The sequence below is a fragment of the Ctenocephalides felis genome, unplaced genomic scaffold, assembly GCF_003426905.1.
Source record: "Ctenocephalides felis isolate EL2017-DRISC unplaced genomic scaffold, ASM342690v1 CF-g0.4_SCAFFOLD_00845, whole genome shotgun sequence".
Classification (NCBI taxonomy): Eukaryota; Metazoa; Arthropoda; class Insecta; order Siphonaptera; family Pulicidae; genus Ctenocephalides; species Ctenocephalides felis.
In genome coordinates this window covers 87,329,142-87,350,518 of record NW_020536999.1, presented here as the reverse complement: position 1 = coordinate 87,350,518, position 21,377 = coordinate 87,329,142, and the positions used below count along the sequence as shown (strand labels likewise).

The 21,377-nt window shown below is 28.3% G+C and overlaps 2 protein-coding genes across 2 annotated transcripts in view; one reads left to right on the top strand and one right to left on the bottom strand.

Moving 5' to 3' along the window:
* LOC113391317 overlaps positions 1 to 21,377 on the bottom strand; it is a 64,198-nt gene that overhangs the window by 13,949 nt on the left and 28,872 nt on the right. Inside the window, exons 2-4 of the mRNA XM_026627262.1 lie at positions 7,011 to 7,133; positions 6,783 to 6,946; positions 5,299 to 5,543 (exon numbers count right to left, since the gene is read on the bottom strand). Coding sequence (XP_026483047.1) covers positions 5,299 to 5,543; positions 6,783 to 6,946; positions 7,011 to 7,133 — 532 coding nt within the window. The remainder of the gene's footprint in view (positions 1 to 5,298; positions 5,544 to 6,782; positions 6,947 to 7,010; positions 7,134 to 21,377) is intronic.
* LOC113374171 lies at positions 12,910 to 17,131 on the top strand. Its single transcript, XM_026614368.1, has 3 exons — positions 12,910 to 13,100; positions 16,444 to 16,545; positions 16,605 to 17,131. Exons 1-3 carry the CDS (start codon positions 12,997 to 12,999, stop codon positions 16,984 to 16,986), a joined length of 588 nt encoding a protein of 195 aa, XP_026470153.1. The 5' UTR covers positions 12,910 to 12,996; the 3' UTR covers positions 16,987 to 17,131.

The window sequence follows — 21,377 nt, the reverse complement described above, 5'->3', positions numbered from 1 at the left end:
AACAAAACAAGATAAATAGAAAATCATGCTTGTAAAAAACTTACAATACCCAAATCTCAAGGTAATATGTTTGAAGAGAAGATACGAATACTATTAAACAAATATTTAGCAGCTTTTATATGTTGCAATAAATTTAGTTACCAGTATTAATGGATTATTTATTTTTTCTTAAAACGAAGACGATGAATGGGAGAAAACGACTGAACAAATTAAATGAAAGACTTTCAACCATTATGTTTCTAAAACACGACAAGAAGAAATTGGTGATTCGATGATATTTCACTGTTCTCATTCAAATGTGAAAGCTTACAATTTCATTTTACTGATCCTGATCATTAGGTATTACAAAGTTGCATATTTTTATAAATGATGAAGAACTCTAAGACTCTAAATAAGAGATCTGTGTATCATTTATATACAGATATACTGTATAATGGACATCTATGCAGTTTATTTATTGATAGTGTTAATGAAATTATTCAAGAATGTTGTAAGTTCACTGTGTAAACGAATATTATAGAATTTATTAATCAGCAATTACATTTGTCTAATAAAGGTTCAAGTCCTAAACGCTAATTACAATGACGAACCAATCATGTCTGAAGTGTGACTTTAATAACATTATTATTTTCAAATATTATGCATATTTTTAATGGTATTATAAATATATAATTTATAATTTTTACTATATAAATATGTATAATGTTTGATATTAAAAGATGTGTGCATGGTGAGTGTTACCATTGTACTAATAAACATAATTCAAAATTGTTATGTGATGTATTTATTTTACTTAAATGAGTTTTACTTCAATCGTGTGTGTACCTTACGCTTGATAATTAATTTGTATTAAGAAGCCACTTTTTGCATACATATAATATTTTATTAGTCCCAAGTGGAACAGAATTATTTTCTTCCATAATTTCGTCATCTATCATTACCTCAGAGACTCCGAATCTTTCTAAACATGCCCCATCATCTTTGAGACTTAATTCTGTTTCAACGTCGACAGAATCAGTAAGGTCTTCATTAAAGGAATTGTTTGCAGCTTGATATTCCATTATTGAATAATTTAAAGATCCTTTTTATACATTTTTGATCATACATATAATATTTTACAAGTCCCAAAGAGTACAGAATTGTTTTCTTTCACATTTGCTTCTATTACCTCAGAGCCTCCAAATCCTTCTAAACATGCCCCATCATCTTCGAGACTTAATTCTGTTTCAGCATCAACAGAAATAGTAAGGTCTTCATTAAAGGAATTGTTTGCAACTTGATATTCCATTATTAAATATTTTGCAGAATTGTTTTTTATTTTTTGATAATATTTGGAAACAAATTTATGTCTTCAAACTTTATATATCTCAACCAAGAGCTGACTTATACAAGATTTGATTGAATTTTGTAACTTACTAAAACTTTAATGGTTTTATTCATAACCATAAATAGAAACTGCCTAAATTTTACATTTTTACGTATATTATTCATAATGAATGAATATTTATAATCAAAATAATTAAAATAAACTTTGTACAACTATTTATTAAAAAATGTGAAAGCAAACTGTCAAACTCGTCTTTAACAAACACCAACATTCAAAACAAAAATAAATATTTAAAAATCGTAAAAATAAATTTAGATATTTAAATCAAAATAAATTATAATAATGATTAATTGAAACTAAATTGTTTTTCATTTTCTGGTTATAATTTAAAATGCAATTTAATTTAATTTATTTTAATGTTTAGTTTTATTTAGGTGGTGGTGCACCTGACATTTTGACATTTGCAACATAAACAGAAATTTTTTATTTAAAAATATTAATTCTATTATATTTAAGCAAACATTGCAAAATAAGTGCATTGCATTATGAGTTAAATTCATCTATATATAATTATTATAAATATAAATATTTTAAGTAGATGTGCAAATTACAAATGAAAAATATTCAATGTGGAAAAATCATAATACTAAAAAGAAACATGTTACTAAATCTAAAACAGTTTCAGAAAACGTTTAGCAAAAAATTGTATAGTAAAGACATAAGATGAAATTTTTAAGTAAGTAAAATATTCAATAATATCATGAATGGTCGCATCTAAGATATCAAACAGCTGCTATCTGACCTTCCTTTATCATACACTCAGAAATCACATCAGCGAGAGGGCCTCCCACATAATCACCCAGAAATTGTCATGGACTAAGTAAGCATCTAACAAATTAACCAACTATTGGTGTATGGCATCGTGCCTTAAGGCAAATTTCTGGAACTTTTCATACCAGAATTAAATACTCGATGAATATTAAATGTTTTCAAATAGATTATTATAAATACTGCAATATTGTCTAATATTTATAAAAATTATGTAAACTGAATTACAAAGTTATAACTATTTATTTAGAGTAAAACCCTTTTTTCATATTTCACATTAATGTATAAACAATTAATACAAAGGTGTTTTTTCAGATGGTCTAATTGTCTGAGTGTTTTATCACATATTTTGCATTCATGGGGGCGTTTAACACTGAATAAACATGTGATTTTTCCTACTGAAAGTTTTACTGCATATTTCACATTTAAAGGAGGTCACCAATATGGATATGCATGTGGTATCTCAATAAATGACCATGTAATTTTGCAGACTACATAAATGTCTGAAGGTTTTTCATTGCATATTTTGCATTCACGAGGAACTTTCTTTTCCACTATGAAGAAGCATGTGCCTTTTAAAAGATTGTATTTGTTTGAATTTCTTACTGCATATTTCACATTCAAACTGACCTTCCTTATGAATTAACATGTGGTTTTCTAAATTACTTTTTCGCCTGAATGCCTTATTGCATATTTCACATATATAAGGATGTTGCTCAGTATGGATAAACATGTGTGTTATCAAGTTGCCTCTTTGATTGAATGTTTTTTTGCATATTTCACATTCAAAAGATCGTTCTAAGGTGTGAGTGGCCATGTGTCTTTTAGACTTTTACTCAGAATGAAAGTTTTATTGCATAATTCGCATGCATAGGAATGTTGTCCGGTATGAAGAATCATGTGCTCTTTTAAACAATGAGGAAAACGGTACGCTTTATCACATAATTCACATTTATAAGGATACTCTCCTTTATGGATAAGCATGTGTCTTTCCAAATGGATTTTCTGACTGAATGGCCTATCGCACACTTCACATTTAAAAGGAAACTCTTTTGTATGAGTGATCATGTGCCTCTTCAGATCACTTGTTTGTGCGAAAGTTTTACTGCATATTTCACATATGTAAGGGCGTTTACCTGTATGACCAAGCATGTGTTTTGTCAAATATGCCTTTTGTTTAAATACCTTAAAGCATACATCACATTGATAGGAGCCATGACTAGGACTAGGCAGGTGTGATATCATATGTTCTTGCAAATGATGCAATCCTGCAAATAACCTGTTACAAATGTTACATTTAGAAAGGGGTGTCTCGATTATCTCCTGTTTGACTTCTTCCTCTATCGTCACTTCAGAATTCATAAAATTTTCTAAAGACGTATCATTATCTTCAGTAGATGATTCAGACTTAACAATATCATCATCATCATTTATTTCATCTTCAATCTCTTCTACTAAATATTCTAGTGGTTCAATTTTAATTGTCTGATTATTGATAGACACATTAGCTTCTTCTGACATTTTTAAATGCTGCACGGCGTATATTCAATAAGTATTGGCAAAATGGTTCCTTACTATTTTAATTATCTGTTTTAATTAAAGAACTTCATAAATATTATGGTGAATTTAACTAAATTAGTAATTGTATTGGAAATGATAACATTAGTTGTTTGACATTAGGCTTGACAACTGAAAGCATAGACATGGCAAAGTGCATAGATGAGAGAGTAACAGAGGTAAAGAGAGTGCTTTTACATAGAGACGTGCAACTATAGTGCAAATTTGTTTTCTTTAAACTTTTGATGAATGTTAAATATTAAAATAAGACAAATAATAACTAGTGGTGTATGACATCGTGTCTTAAGGCAAATTGCTAGAACTTTCCGTACCATTATGAAATATTCAAAAAACAAAATTTAATTAAAAAAAGAGTGCGCGTAAGGTTCGCGAACGATTGAAGTAAAACTTTTTAAATAACTTGATACATAATATAACAATTTTGAATAATGTTCATTAGTAACATGGTAACACTCGTGATGCGCACATTTATTAATGTCAACCATTATACATAATAATAAATTATAAATTATATATTTATTAAAAATATTTATAATAATGTAATTAAATATTGAAAACAGTAATGTAATTAAAGTCATACTTCAAATACGACATAATCGGTTTGTCATTGTAATTAGCATTTAGAACTTGAACCTTAGAGAATTTTCATCAGAGAAATGAAGATTGCTGATTAATAAACTCTATAATATTTGTTCACACAGTGGACTTATAACAATCTTGAGTAATTTCATTAACACTATCAATGAATAAACTGCATAGATGCCCATTATGAAGTATATATGTATATAAATGATACACAGCTACACAAACATTGTTGTGCTTGATTTCTTGTTTAGAGTAATAAATCTGATATCAATTCATTCTTTATTATTTATAATTATTTAAAAAAATATTCAACTTTGTAATACTTTACGTTCAGGATCAGTAAAATAAAATGGTAAGCTTTGACATTTGAACTAGAACAGTTGTTTCACATCATGTAATTAAAGCAATCATACTCAAGCAACACGACGACCAATCGCAATCGACCCATACAAAAATGATATCATCGAGAGCGAAAGATGAATCATTGGCACTAGACACGAGCGTAATGCTCTTCGGTTGCATTTTTACAGATTTACACCCTGGTCGCGCCTAAAGAAGTTTTACTTCAAAACTTTTTTCAGAAACAAAAAAAAATCGTTAAAAGCATTGTTTTTGTCAACACAAGCAGAAAGTTTTTTGAAAAATTCAAATGCAACTTTTACTTTGGATTAGCGGTCTACAGATGAATAAAAGCAATAATGGAAACTTGTCCAAACAAACATACTACATCTTTTCCCCTTGGTACTTTTCTCATAATAAGTAAAGTTTAGCTCTTATGACTACTATCACTACCGTATCATGGTACAACCGTACTCAGTCTCTCCTACTAGACAAAATATTATAGAACAACAATACAATTTTTTTTTTTTAATTTCCAATCCAAGAAATCTAATTTCATTCTTAATGTAAATATCAATATAACTATTATTTTTTATGTCTTGTAACAATTCGCAATTAAAAAGTAAATTAGTATTTCTTACCTTTCCTCAATTTCCCCTTTCCAGCTATCTGCATAACTATCATTTTTCCAATCTTTTTCAAGAAACAGCCCTTTTTCAGATACATTTCCAATTCCACCATGATCCAGTATATCCTTAGAACCTGCAAGGGGGTTCTCTGGTTCCTCCGAAGCAAACAGCAAACAATGTTCTACACACTGGTCGACTACTAAATCCACTACTTCTTCTTCTGGACATTCTCGGCTTGGACATGGTGACCACCACACCTAGGGTAATGGAAATATTTAGTAGTAGAAAAGTATATGGTAATAGGGTAATAGATATTTTAGTGAAGTGAAACTTCATAAGACTAATGCCAACGGCTAGGTTCAAAGTTCTAGCAGAAGGGGGATAGAAACAAACAGATATATAGTATGGAATATGTCTTAAAAATGACTGAAAATGTTGTAGATCATCTACAATGTTGCAAATTGTCTAAAAATTTTATGGATTGCCTAATAATGTTGAAGATCATAGATAAACAAGTATAAAGTTGTTGAAGATCCAGATATTTTGCAAATGGTCTAATAATAATTTTGAAGTTGTAGATTGTCTGACGGTGTTGTAAATTGTCTGAAAATGTTGTAGATTGTCAAAAAATAATGCACATTGTCTAAAAATTTCATGGATTGCCTAATAATGTTGAAGTTCGTAGATAATCAAGTTTAAAGTTGTTGAAGATCTAGAGATTTTGCAAATGGTCTAATATAATTTTAAAGTTGAGGATTGTCTGACAATGTTGTAAATTGTCTTAAAATATTGTAGATTATCAAAAAATGTTGTAATATGTCTGAAGTGTTGCAGATTGTTTGAAAATGTTGTAGGTTGCCTAAACATTTTTTTGATTGTCTGAAAATCGTAGACAATACTGGCAGAAAATAAATTGTCTCCAGGTCTCAGTTGTGATGTACCTGAATATGTTGTAGAATATTTGAAAATGTTGTAGATTGTCTAAAAATGTTGTATATTGTCTGAAAATGTTAAAGATTGTCTAAAAATTCTGTGGATTTCCTAAAAATGTTGTCTGAAAATGTTGTAAATTGGTTTAAAATGATGTTTTTTGTCTGAAACTATTGAATATTATAAATTGTAAGTTGTCTAAAAAAAGCCAGTGGTGGCAATATTGGCTCTAACGTGAGCTAGCACCAATTAGTCCCGGGTTCCTTGGTTTGATTGCCGCTACCGCCAAAGTCCGACATCAGGCAAATTTGATGTCAAATTTCCACTTGAGGTTATAGATCTTAAATATAGCCTCAAGTGAAAATCGCCTATCGTGGGTATAGTTGCATAAACATAATAAAAATATCAGCTAATACTTCGAGTATATATACTTATAGTTAATTAGTCATAACTAGATTGGACAACTACTGGGTTGCCATCCATATAATAAAGTCAAAACAATTACTGAATGTCCTAAGTGTGACAGATTAAAATTACAAAAAAAAATATTTTAATTATTACTATACCTCTATGTAAAGTTTTTCAGGATGTTTCATAATGTAAGCATCAGGAACAACCCCAGGAGTCTCCTGGTGTGGTATGAACAAGAGTGAGTGATGGAAAACAGCATTTAATAATAAAGTCATTATTACAACTGGTTTGTATTTGCCAAACTTGTCCACGAGAAAACCTGGAAAAAAAAAAACAAATTGTGAAAAAATCAATAAATTATTTAATAAAAGCATTTCTTTTACCTGTTATAGGTGGACTCAAAAATGTTGTGAATGGTAGTGCTAAATAAATTATAGCAATTTCTTCAACTGTCAGGCCGATACTTTGCATGTGAATCGTCAAGTAAGGAAGAAGGGATGATGTGGCTGAAATTAAAAAAAAATATTAAAGGTATTAATATAATTATTAATTAATAGATCTTGAAAAGTAGATAACAAATATGATATTCATTCACTTTTTGAACGAGTCGTTTAAGTTTTCGCTAGAAACTCCAATTTGCGAATCTTTTGTTTCAAGTCATTCTGAAGCGTTTGACCGCAATATATAAAAAAGTACCCTTTTGTGACAAAATTTGATCTTTTATTGACGTTTTCTGCCAATAGCTTTGCAAGAATCCTGTACTAATTTTGATTATTTACGTGTAGGTACCTTAACTATTTGCAAATATGAAAGATATTGTTTTAAGATAAATTAGATAATTCAAAAGACATGTGTTAGCTAAATATTCTAACGTGATTTGAAAGCACATGTTCAAGTTTAATAACAATTTATAATAATAAAGAATTTTGCATATATAATATCTAAGATAAATTTGATTATCTATAATTTTGCCAAGATTATTTTAAGATGGATTCGATAATTTGTAAGATGCAAATTTGTAGAAACCAATGCGCCAAATCCATAGACCTTATACAATTTCATGTATTGTATAAGGTCTATGGCCAAATCATGTAAACTTTATTTATATTCAATCACAATTTTCATACTACGTCTATCGAGACTTGTGCACAAGTCTCCATGGTGATTAGTTTTTCGTAAAGATCAGCCGGGCCGTTTCTTCATGATCAATGAAGCTTTGTTCAGGGTTTACAGGAATATCATAAAATTTTATAGGCTTACAAAATGTGGTTTGATTATAAAAGTTTTGAATAATAAATTGCATCCTTGGGATAACAGTCGAGTGCTTATGAAAACTCATAATAATATAATACTAGCAAACACGATGAACTCCGTTTCCCCACCAGATGTTTTCGTGAGAAAGATGAAGAAATTTTTTGTTTGTTTTAAATTTGAAAAGAAAAAAATAAATCAGGAAGGAAAACCCGACATATTTTTATATACATATAGAAGATAATCTATCTGCAATTATTTAAAACAATTATTGATTATTTTTATTAATCGAATTTTTAATCACGGTGCGTGAAGTTCCAGGAATTTGCATTAGGACACGATGCCATGCACCACTAATTTTCTTAGCTATAGCCCTTGTGGAACCCGAGACCTTTCCAACGAATGCAAAATTGTCGAAATCGTGCGTTCTGGAGTTATTTCGTCAGGAAGGAAAACCCGACTTATTTTTATATATATAGAAGATTATTATATACACATATCAGGAAGTTAAAGCCGTTGAAGCAAGTTGCCTTAAGTCTGGACAATATTAGAATTAGGCTTGCAACGAATACTATATTCGGCAAAATGCCGAATACCGAATATTCGGCATATTTCAGAGACCGAATACCGAATATTCGGCAGCTTTTCAACGCCTAAATTCGTTCCTTTTAAGGTAATTACTATTTGCAGTTGTTATTTTACTAACGTACTGCAGGTATATTCAATTTTTATGCCTAGGCTTGCCACTACTATTTGGTTACACTTTCTTATTTGAAAAATTTGACATCATTTATACTATTCGGCCGAATACCGAATACTTAAATAACATATATGCTACGGTAAAAAAATCAAAAAGCAATTCTTTACATATATATAAATGCATTTCCAATTATTTCTTTATAAACATTTAATATTTTATTTTATAAACCCAATGTTATTTCTCATATATGTTATGTTATAATTATAACTTAAGCAATAATTTATGTTATTAAAAAAACACCCGCCATATTTCGACGAAGGCGGTAGACATGTAATGGCAGATTCATAAGCGAACCAGTTTGGCGCTTCTTTTTGTGCTAATGGAATCGTAATTTAATTCGTAAGTAATGTTGGATTTTATATTATTTATATATAAATATATACATAATTACATTGTAATTAGTTGTATATTAATTTTAAAAATGCGTGTGCTAACTATGTTTTTCTTTTTCAGATGTAATGGATAAAAATCAGGTTTTAGGTTTTGTAGAGTCAAACTCTATGGCCAACCTTGAGAGTTCTTTTGGCAGTAATGATAATAATAATAACAATGATGATTTATGGGATATTAGATTAGATATAAAATCCGGCTGCAATATTTTTGATACTGATATCAAGTCGCAGGAAGAATTTGTGGACAAATATCTCAGCCTGAGAGAATCCCCTGATCTATTCAAGCAGTGCACACAGGTTAAAAAAAGTACACAATACTTGGACAAGAATGAAGAAAGTTCCAACAAAGTGGTAAATGTTGAAAAACCCTTCAAATGTCATATTTGTAACAGAGCCTTTGCATATAAACATCATTTAACTAGACATGTTAAAACGCATGTCAGAGATAAAGTGTATCGATGTAGACATTGCCCAAAGGTTTTTACATTAGGTATTTATTTATCGAGGCACTTAAAAATACATAAGGCGAGAAGGTATCACAAATGCACCTATTGTGACAGGTTGTTCATGTCTAGACCAGGTTTAAGATTTCATCTGAACACACATTTTGGAACAGAGTCTTACAAATGTAGTAGTTGCAATGAAGAGTTTTCTAGGTATGCTCAATATCGCATACACTTGCAACAAGGTATATACAAATGTAAACACTGCAAAAACTCGTTCAAATCAAGACACTCTTTCAATCAACATTTAGCAAAACATTTAGAAATGAGATTCAAGTGCAAAATATGCACAGAAATTTTCAACAATCGATCAAAACTGGCAAGTCATATAATAACAGAACATTTACGCAAGGTTTTATTCAAGTGTAGTATCTGTAAACAATCTTTCGAAGACAGGCTTGATTTAATATCCCACCAGGATACACACAGATTACAATATCAATGTGAGATTTGTTCTAAGAAATTTTATTGCTCGAGTAAATTAACAGCACATTTAAGATACTACCATAACAAGAAGAGATATTTAAGATGTCAAATTTGTAAAATGTATTTCAAATCGGACAGCATGCTCAGAGATCATATGTTTTCTTTGCATGTTAACCCAACATCAGAATGCACAATTTGTAAAAAGCCTTTTATACTTCCATCGAGTGTGAAGACTCATATGAAACATTTTCACCAGAAGGAAAGTTTCTTATTAGAGGAAAAAAATTGTAACCTATAAATTGTTAATGTTTATTAAATGAATTTATAATATTTATTTATTTATATAATATGAATTATAATTATAATATGAATTGTATTTTGAAAATATATTAATTTTTAATCTACTAATGTTTTTGATGTAAATTCAATTCTTATATTAAAAAACTAGTGGTGTATGGCATCGTGCCTTATGGAAATTGCTGAAACTTCCCGTACCGTAACAAAATGTTCGAAAAATATTAAATGTTTTCAAATAGATTTTTATAAATATTGTAACATTGTATGATATTTATAAGAATTATATAAACTGAATTGCAAAGTTAAAATTATTTGTTTAAAGTATATTAGAACTTTAGTCAGAATTAAAATTAAAATCTGAATTATTTTCGATATACAAACAAATTTTTTTCAAAAAAAAAAAAAATGAAACAAAAATCTTTAACTTCCCGTAGGGCAAGATATAGTAATCGCAAAAAAATTGAAAATGAAAATTTTATAGATCTTTACGTTTCAGGCGTTTCTGAACATTTTGGCATACCTTAGAAAAAGGTACGTGTTTGTGTGTGTGTGCGGATACAAATTTTCGTCAACGATTTTGGGAACACCGATCAACCGATTTAAATAGTTCAAAAAACATTCGATTCGTATTGATAAGGAGATGTGCTGGTCAGTTTTTGACAAAGGCAGGTCTAGCCGTTCCGAAGATACGAGGCAAATGTCAAAAACGGTAACTCAGTTTTTAAGAGAACGGAGCGTCCGATTTTAATAATTCAAAAAACATTTTACTTGTATTGACGAAATAAACAACCGGTAAAATTTTTGTCAATGCAGGTCAATTTTTTTCAAAAAATTTAAATTTCTCATTTTTAAAGTTTTGCAAAGCTTTTTTTTAATAATTTAGTTTTTGGTACGGGAAGTTCCACAGAATCCCAATTTTCGATATTTAGAAAAAGTTAAAAATTAGAAAAATCATTAATTTTTTAAAAAAATGGTTTTACCTAAAAACTAATCGTCTCTTCACATTCAAAATGTTTTTTGAATCATTCAAATCGGATGCTTTGTCTCTCAAAAACTGCAATTTTTTACCCTTTTACCTCCTTATCTCTGAAACGGCTGGGCCGGTCTTTGCCAGAAACTAATCACATTATCATCATTAAAAATTGAATGTTTTTTCAATCATTCAAATCGGATGCTCTGTTCTCTCAAAAACTCAATTTCCATTTTCTGCACTTTTTGCTTCGTATTTCGGAAATGGCTGGACTTACATAAGTAGGAATCGAATCATTGAAATCGGTTGAGCGGTGCTCCCGAAAACGTCGTAAAAAATTATATCCACACATGCAGACATACACATACACACATCCATTTTCGGATGCTTCGTCTCTCAAAAACTGCAATTTTTTACACTTTTAGTCTCTTATCTCTGAAACGGCTGGGCCGGTCTTTGCCAGAAACTAATCACAACGTCTCCCCATCATTAAGAATTGAATGTTTTTTCAATCATTCAAATCGGATGCTCTGTTCTCTCAAAAACTCAATTTCCATTTTCTGCACTTTTTGCTTCGTATTTCGGAAACGGCTGGACTTACATAAGTAGGAATCGAATCATTGAAATCGGTTGAGCGGTGCTCCCGAAAACGTCGTAAAAATTGTATCCACACATGCATACATACACACACACATCCATTTTTTCTAAGGTATTCCAGAATGCTCAGAAAGCTCTCAAACGTAAAGAAAGGCAAATAATTTCAATTTCAATTTTTCGACTATTACAATAACTTAATAAACAAAATCTAACTAGTTGGTAATGGTATTTTGCCTTTAGGCAAGTTACATGAACTCCTTGATATGCGTAAATAATCGACTTAATTAATGAAAAATAAATTAATTTATGAGTAATTAAAAGCATTCCGAGTGGATTTATTACACATAATCGAAAACGAACGAACACGTTAACTCGGAGGATTTTTACCTAAAACTAATCAGTATCAGTCCCAACTAATATCTTTCGGACAGTTTTTGATTTTTCAAAATCGATTCGGTAGCAAGCTTAAATGTGGACGAAAAGTTTAACACTTTTTCCAAATTACAAAGAAACGGCTCGGCAGATCGTCTCACAAAACTGACAAACGATAGTCCTCGTTGAGATACAACAAATGGTTTTTAAATTTCTGAAATCGGTTCAGGCGTTTTTGAGAAAACGTCGATTTACGCTAAAAAATCTGTTCACATACACGCACACATACATGCTTTTTCCAAAATTTGGTCTCATTCGATTCAGAATGGCTGAAAACGTCGAGAAAACATAAAATTAGCGAATCGGATTTTTTGATGAAAACGTAAACTTCTCCTTCGGGAAGTTAAAAATATAATCCATCTAATATAATGTAATAGTATATTATAATATATCTAATAATATAATGCTGTAGACTCAATGTAAACTAAATTTGGAATTTAAAAAAAAGATCAACTAAACGTTCTATTATATTTAGAAGTTTATGCAAATTTAAAAATAATAATTTATAAATAAAATAATTACAAAATTTAAAATTCGCGGGCAAAATATATTTTCAAAAGATCTAAGAAAACCGCCATTTTGTATTCACCTAACTTCACTCAATTCAGTCTTTGGCGCGTTTGTCAGCTGTCAAATCAAAAACAAACATAAATTTGATAACATATTTAACTAATTTAATATTTAGGTAAAAATTAATTTACAATTAAAAGTTGATACATTATTTGGTTTGTGAAAAATAGAATGACTTTGGGCATGAATACTGGCCGAAACACTTATAAATGGGTTGGCGAAGCCTTATCTCTGCCACAGTTTAAAGATATTTTCCCAGATCAGTTATTTTATAAGTGAGTTTAGAATAGATTATTTATTATAATATATAATTGAGTGTTTGTTCCTGATAATATGTTATTAATATTAACTATAACATTACTGATAACGATCCAACTGACATAAACCGTACGTGCATTAATATTTAGACAGAAACTTACAGCAGACAAACAAACAAGAAAATGTGAAAATGACCCAAGAAAAATCTGGAATTTAATAAATAACACTCTGACAAGAAAAGTAGAAAAACATAAAATAGAAATAGAACAAATAAAAAATCAACAAAAACAAGAAATTATGGTAGAAAAGAAAAAAATATAAAAAAGAATCCCCAACGCCGCACCTGGGGATGATAATATAACAGCGAAAATAATAAAAGAAACATCAGATATTATAACTCCAATCCTTTCTAAAATTATTAATAAATGCATCGATAAGGTGTGTTTAAAAACAGCTACAATTAAACCAATTTTCAAAACAGGAGATAAACTGGACCCAAACAACTATAGACCTATCACTGTAACTAACGTCCTCTCAAAAGTATATGAAAAAGTCATTAAGAAGAGAATATTACAATTCTTGATAGAAAATGATTCAATAGATAAATACCAATATGGCTTTTTACCAAAATCAAGTACTCAATCCGCCTTAATAGATGCCACTAACTTAATAAATGAACACCTAGAAAACAATAGACACACAATTGCAATATTTATAGACTTAAAAAAAGCCTTCGACACTGTAGACCACCAAATTCTTTTTCAGCAACTTAGAAATATGAGACATCAGGGTACGATGCACAACATAATTCAAGACTTCTTATCTGAAAGAGAAGTAAGGACCAAAATAGGAAATTGCTTCAGCTATAAAAAATTGGTCAAATGCGGAGTACCACAGGGAACAGTCCTAGGTCCACTATTATACTTAATATATATTAACAACTTAAAGGACAAACATTTTAGAATGTAGATACATAGTGTACGCAGATGACACCATGATTATATACGCCGATAAAGATTTGGGGAAACTAGAAAAAAAAATCAATGATGACTTAAAGAAATATACAACATGGTTGACAGAAAATAAACTCACTATAAATACAGATAAAACTAATTATATATTTTTCCGACGTAACAAAATTAAAAAATAAGCAATATAAAAATATTAGTCAACGATACTGAACAAAAAAAATGGAAAAAACTAAATATTTGGGTATGATTATAAACCAGAATTTAGAATGGAGTGACCAAATTGAAAAAATCAAACAAAAAATTGCAGCACTTTCTGGAGCCATAAGAAGAATACGACATCTTGGAATTAAGAACAAGGAACTAATATTAAAATCTCATATAATGCCGATTTTAACGTACGGCATCGCGATTTGGAGTCAAACAACAAATAAAAATATAAAGACACTACAAAGAATGATGAATAAAGCAATAAAATCAACTTACAATTATTCCTACCTCACCCCGACAAAAGAACTTCTACAAAAGACAAAGAACATGCCACTACACAAAACAATAGAAATAGAAAAATGTATACTAATATTCAAAATAAAAAATAACAAAATCAAAACTTGCACCACAATAGAGACAAACCAAGATATACACGACCATCAAACGAGTCAAAACTGAAACTTTCACATGAAACATGCTAAAACTAGTAAAGGACTTGCAAGTCCTCTGAGAAGTGCAAGCAGCCTTTACAATAAACTACCGGAGGAAGTAAAGACTATGACGGACCTAAACAGTTTCAAAATTAAATTGAAAAATTACATAAGAGATAAATGAAATAAATGAGATAAAATTCTTTATTTTAAATACTATATTACTTCTGTTTTGTAAAAAATATTAATTACAATTAAGTATAAGTATGTATGTATGTACGCAAGCGTTCTGTCTGTGTGTATAATAGTAATAAGTAAATATATATGTCTTAATGTAAGTCTGTTACATAAAATTTAGATTTTATTTTTGTTATAATTGCTGTGATCTCTCATACCACAACAATTGTCTGACTGAGATACAGTATGTATGAATTATATCAAATAAATAAATAAAAAAAACAACTAACCAAAGAGACAACATCTGACCTGAAAAATTTACACCCATATTTTGGAATTTGTCAAAATTATACATTTTTATTACATTTTTAATGAATTTGTAGTAAGCGAGTCTAAAGAAGTTTTACTTCAAAATATTTCATGAGTGTTTCATGGCATGTGAGGTATCAATTGAAAGCTATTTTTGAGTAGAATACGATTTTATAAATAAAAACATGTTATGATAAATATTACTATAGTTTTATTGCAAAATATTATTATTATATTAAAGTATCTGAGTTTCGAAACAGGTTTTAAATTTTGCATCAAGTATCAAAATTAATTTTGGAATTTGTTGAAATTATACACTTTTATTGCATTTTTCATGAATTTGTAGTAAGCGAGTCTAAAGAAGTTTTACTTCAAAATATTTCATGAGTGTTTCATGGCATGTGAGGTATCGATTAAAAACTATTTTTGAGTAGAATACGATTTTATAAATAAAAACATGTCATGATAAATTACTAAAGTTTTATTGCAAAAAAATATTATTATATTAAAATATCTGAGTTTTGAAACAGGTTTTAAATTTTGCATCAAGTACCAAAATTAATTTTGGAATTTGTCAAAATTATACATTTTCATTGCATTTTTCAAGAATTTGTAGTAAGCGAGTCTAAAGAAGTTTTACTTCAAAATATTTCATGAGTGTTTCATGGCATATGAGGTATCGATTGAAAGCTATTTTTGACTAGAATACGATTTTATAAATAAAAACATTTTATGATAAATATTACTATAGTTTTATTGCAAAAAATATTATTATATTAAAATATTTGAGTTTCGAAACAGGTTTTAAATTTTGGATCAAGTACCAAAATTAATTTTGGAATTTGTCAAAATTATACACTTTCATTGCATTTTTCATGAATTTGTAGTAAGCGAGTCTAAAGAAGTTTTACTTCAAAATATTTCATGAGTGTTTTATGGCATGTGAGATATCGATTACAAGCTATTTTTGAGTAGAATACGATTTTATAAATAAAAACATGCTATGATAAATATTACTATAGTTTTATTGCAAAAAACAATATTATAATTTTAAAGAGAATTAAAATGGCTGAGTTTCAAGCATTTGTAGTAAGCGAGTCTAAAGAAGTTTTACTTCAAAATATTTCATGAGTGTTTCATGGCATGTGAGGTATCTATTAAAAGCTATTTTTAAGTAGAATACGATTTTACAATAAAATTGGGTTTCCCACCAAATGCATGAACTTTTCAGAAAATTAGAAATAATGAATTAATTATTTTTCTAGGGGTGTCCAAGTTAACGACTTGGTTATTCGAATTGGGAGTTATGTATTACTAAAAACCAAAAAGGACAAAGAGCTATCTCAAAATACTACCATCGTAGCCAGGTAATAATTAATGATTAATAATTTAATACCTATCCATCAATCTTTCATATCATTTCCAGAGTTGAACTAATAATGGGCACAGCAGGAACAATTCTAAGTAAATCGACATGCCAATTGATGGTGCGCAAATTTATTTTCCCAAAGGATGTTCCACCGAATTGCTTTTACAACAACATCATTTTCAACTTTGATCTTGAAGTGATTGAAGATCTGAGACCGTCAGACCCAATATTTAAACTTGGACAAGTAATCGATGTTTGCAAAGTTGCTATTGGGGCTGAAACCGATGAAGCTGAAAAAACTATTCATGACCTTACGGTTAAACATAATTTGGTTAATAGTGTTGTCTATTTATGTAGGTATCGGTTGATTCAAAATGAAAATGCACAAGTTTTGGAACCGGTCATCATGTTGCCACCTGCTGAATTGCTTGATGAATGATAAAAAATAGTTGTTGAAAAAGCTGATGATGTTTTATGTAATATATGTTTAGTGTATATATGTATATACCAAAAGAAATAATGGGATTCGTTAAAATTATACACTTGTATTGCATTTTTTCATGGATTTGTAGTAAGCCAAAAGAACAGCACTTACTTCTTAGTTATGAAGAAAATATCATAATTTATCTCATGTTTATTACTTTCTGATAAAATTTAATAAAGATAATAATCTATTATAATATGTAGCTTATGTAGAATTCTTGAAACATAACCCCTTTTTTGTACTAGTCTTTTGTCCTGTACAGTGTTTTGTCTAAAGAAGTTTTACTTCAAAATATTTCATGAGTGTTTTATGGCGTGTGGGTTGTCGAATAAAAGCTCTTTTTAAGTAGAATATGATTGTATAAATAAAAATATAAATAAATGTTATGATAAATATTACTATATTTTAGGAATAATAAAAAGTTTTGAGTTTTATAAGTCAGGTTTTAAGTACTTAAGTATAAAAGACCAAAAGAAATAATAGATTTGTTAAAATTATACACTTGTATTGCTTTATCATGGATTTGTACTAAGCGAGTCTAAAGAAGTTTTACTTCAAAATATTTCATGAGTGTCTTATGGCGTGTGGGGTGTCGATTAATAGCTCTTTTTAAATAAAATATGATTGTATAAATAAAAATATAAATAAATGTTATGATAAATATTACTATATTTTAGAAATAATAGAAAGTTTTGAGTTTTATAAGTCAGGTTTTAAGTACTTAAGTAACAAATACCAAAAGAAATAATGGATTTGTTAAAATTATACACTTGTATTGTATTTATCATGGATTTGTACTAAGTGAGTCTAAAGAAGTTTTACTTCAAAATATTTCAGGAGCGTTTTTTGGCATGTGAGGTATCGATTAAAAGCTATTTTTAAGTAGAATATGATTGTATAAATAAAAATATAAATAAATGTTATGATAAATATTACTATATTTTAGGAATAATAAAAAGTTTTGAGTTTTATAAGTCAGGTTTTAAGTACTTAAGTATAAAATACCAAAAGAAATAATGGATTTGTTAAAATTATACACCTGTATTGCTTTTATCATAGATTTGTACTAAGCGAGTCTAAAGAAGTTTTACTTCAAAATATTTCAGGAGTGTTTTATGGCATGTGAGGTATCGATTAAAAGCTATTTTTAAGTAGAATATGATTGTATAAATAAAAATATAAATAAATGTTATGATAAATATTACTATATTTTAGGAATAATAAAAAGTTTTGAGTTTTATAAGTCAGGTTTTAAGTACTTAAGTATAAAATACCAAAAGAAATAATGGATTTGTTAAAATTATACACCTGTATTGCTTTTATCATAGATTTGTACTAAGCGAGTCTAAAGAAGTTTTACTTCAAAATATTTCAGGAGTGTTTTATGGCATGTGAGGTATCGATTAAAAGCTATTTTTAAGTAGAATATGATTGTATAAATAAAAATATAAATAAATGTTATGATAAATATTACTATATTTTAGGAATAATAGAAAGTTTTGAGTTTTATAAGTCAGGTTTTAAGTACTTAAGTATAAAATACCAAAAGGAATAACGGATTTGTTAAAATTATACACCTGTATTGCATTTATCATGGATTTATACTAAGTGAGCCTAAAGAAGTTTTACTTCAAAATATTTTATGAGTGTTTTATGGCGTGTGGGGTGTCGATTAAAAGATCTTTTCAAATAGAATATGAAAGTATAAATAGAAATATAAATAAATGTTATGATAAATATTACTATATTTAGGAATATTAAAATGTTTCAAGTTTTGAGTCAGGTTCTAAGTAGCCAAGTTTCAAATACCAAAATTAAATTAAAATTTGTTAAAATTATACACTTGTATTGTATTTTTCTTGGATTTGTAGCACGCGAACCTAAAGAAGTTTTACTTAAAAATGTTTCGTGAGTGTTTTATGACATGTGAGGTATCGATTGAAAGCTATTTTCAAGTAGAATATGATTTTCTAAATAAAAACATGTTATAATGAATATTACTATAGTTTTATTTAAAAAAATAAAACTAAGGAATATTAAAATGTCTGAGATATGAGTCAGGTTCTAAGTACTTAAGTATCAAATACATAAAGTAAAAATAAAATTTTTCAAAATTATGTATTACATTTTTCATTGATTTGTAATTAGCGAGTCTAAAGAAGTTTTAATTCATGTGAGGTATCAATAAAATATAAATAAATGTTATAAATAATATTACTATATTTTAGGAATATTAAAATATTTTGAGTTTTGAGTCAGGTTTTAAGTACTTAAGTAACAAAATCCAAAAGAAATGATCGAATTTTTTAAAATTATACACTTGTATTGCATTTTTTATAGATTTATAGTAAGCGAGTCTAAAGAAGTTTTACTTCAAAATATTACATCAGTGTTTTATGCCATGTGAGGTATCAATTAAAAGCTATTTTCAAGTAGAATACGATTTTCTAAATATAAACATGTTATAAATATTACTGTAGTTTTAATGCAAAAAAATATTATATTGACAAAGAATATTAAAATGTCAGAGTTTCGAATCAGGTTTTAAATGATGAATCAAGTACCAGAAGTAATTAGGGAATTTGTTAAAATTATACACATGTATTGCATTTTTCATGGATTTGTAGTAAGCGAACCTGAAGAAGTTTTACTTCAAAATATTTCATAAGTGTTTTATGGCATGTGAGGTATCGATTAAAAGCTATTTTTAAGTAGAATATAATTTTATAAATAAAAATATAAATAAATGTTATGATAAATATATATTACTATATTTCAGGAATATTTAAATATTATGAGTTTTGAGTCAAGTTTTAAGTAGTTCAAATCTTTTAAGTAATCAAATACCAAAATTAAAATAAAATTTGTTAAAATTATACACTTGTATTTTTCATGGATTTGTAGCAAGCGAACCTAAAGAAGTTTTACTTCAAAATATTTCATGAGTATTTTATGACATGTGAGGTATCGAATAAAAGCTTTTTTCAAGTAGAATACGATTTTCTAAATAAAAACATGTTATAAATATTACTGTAATTTTAATGCAAAAAATATTATAATGTTAAAGAATAATTAAAATGTCAGTGTTACGAAGCAGGTTTTGAATGTTGGATCAAGTACCAGAAGTAATTAGGGAATTTGTTAAAATTATACACTTTTATTGCATTTTTTATCGATTTATAGTAAGCGAGTCTAAAGAAGTTTTACTTCAAAATATTTCATGAGTATTTTATGACATGTGAGGTATTGAATAAAAGCTATTTTTAAGTAGAATACGATTTTCTAAATAAAAACATATTATAAATATTACTGTAGTTTTAATGCTAAAAAATATTATAATGACAAAGAATATTATAAAATGTCAGAGTTTTGATTCAGGTTTTAAATGATGAATCAAGTGCCAGAAGTGATTGTGGAATTTGTCAAAATTATACACATGTATTGCATTTTTCATGGATTTATAGTAAGCGAGTCTAAAGAAGTTTTACTTCAAAATATTACATCAGTGTTTTATGGCATGTGAGGTATCTATTAAAAGCTATTTTTAAGCAGAAACAATTTCACAAATAAAAACATAAATATTACTACAGTTTTATTGCAAAAAATATTATAATGTTAAAGAATAATTAAAATGTCAGTGTTTCGAAGCAGGTTTTGAAAGTTGGATCAAGTACCAGAAGTAATTGTGGAATTTGTCAAAATTATACACCTGTATTGCATTTTTCATGGATTTGTAATAAGCGAGTCTAAAGAAGTTTTGCTTCAAAATATTACATCAGTGTTTTATGGCATGTGGGGTATCGATTAAAGGCCCTTTTTAAGTAGAATTTGATATCTATATATATAAAAGAGGACGCTTTATGTGCTAACACTTATAACTCACGAACGGCTGAACCGATTTAGATGAAAATAGGCAGGGAGGTAGTTTAGAGCCAGGAGAAGGACTTAGGATACTTTTTATCCCGATTTTCAGTTTAATTGATAGTATATTTATATATATAAAAAAAATACTAGCTAGCCCGGCCACGCGTTGCTGTGGCTCAGTAATTGGTGGCAGAGAGGTAGTTTAGAGCCCGTTTTTCATTCTAATTCAGAATTAATTATTTATAAACTATCCATGTAGTTTATTCAATCTATGATACTATATATATATATATATATATATATATATATATATATATATATAAGGTCAAGTGAAGTTTAATAATAATGCCGCGACCAAGACTATATATATATATATATATATATATATATATATATATATATATAAGGTGAAGTGAAGTTTAATAATAATGCCGCGACCAAGACTGAAAAAGAGCATTACTTACATTTACATGTATATTTTG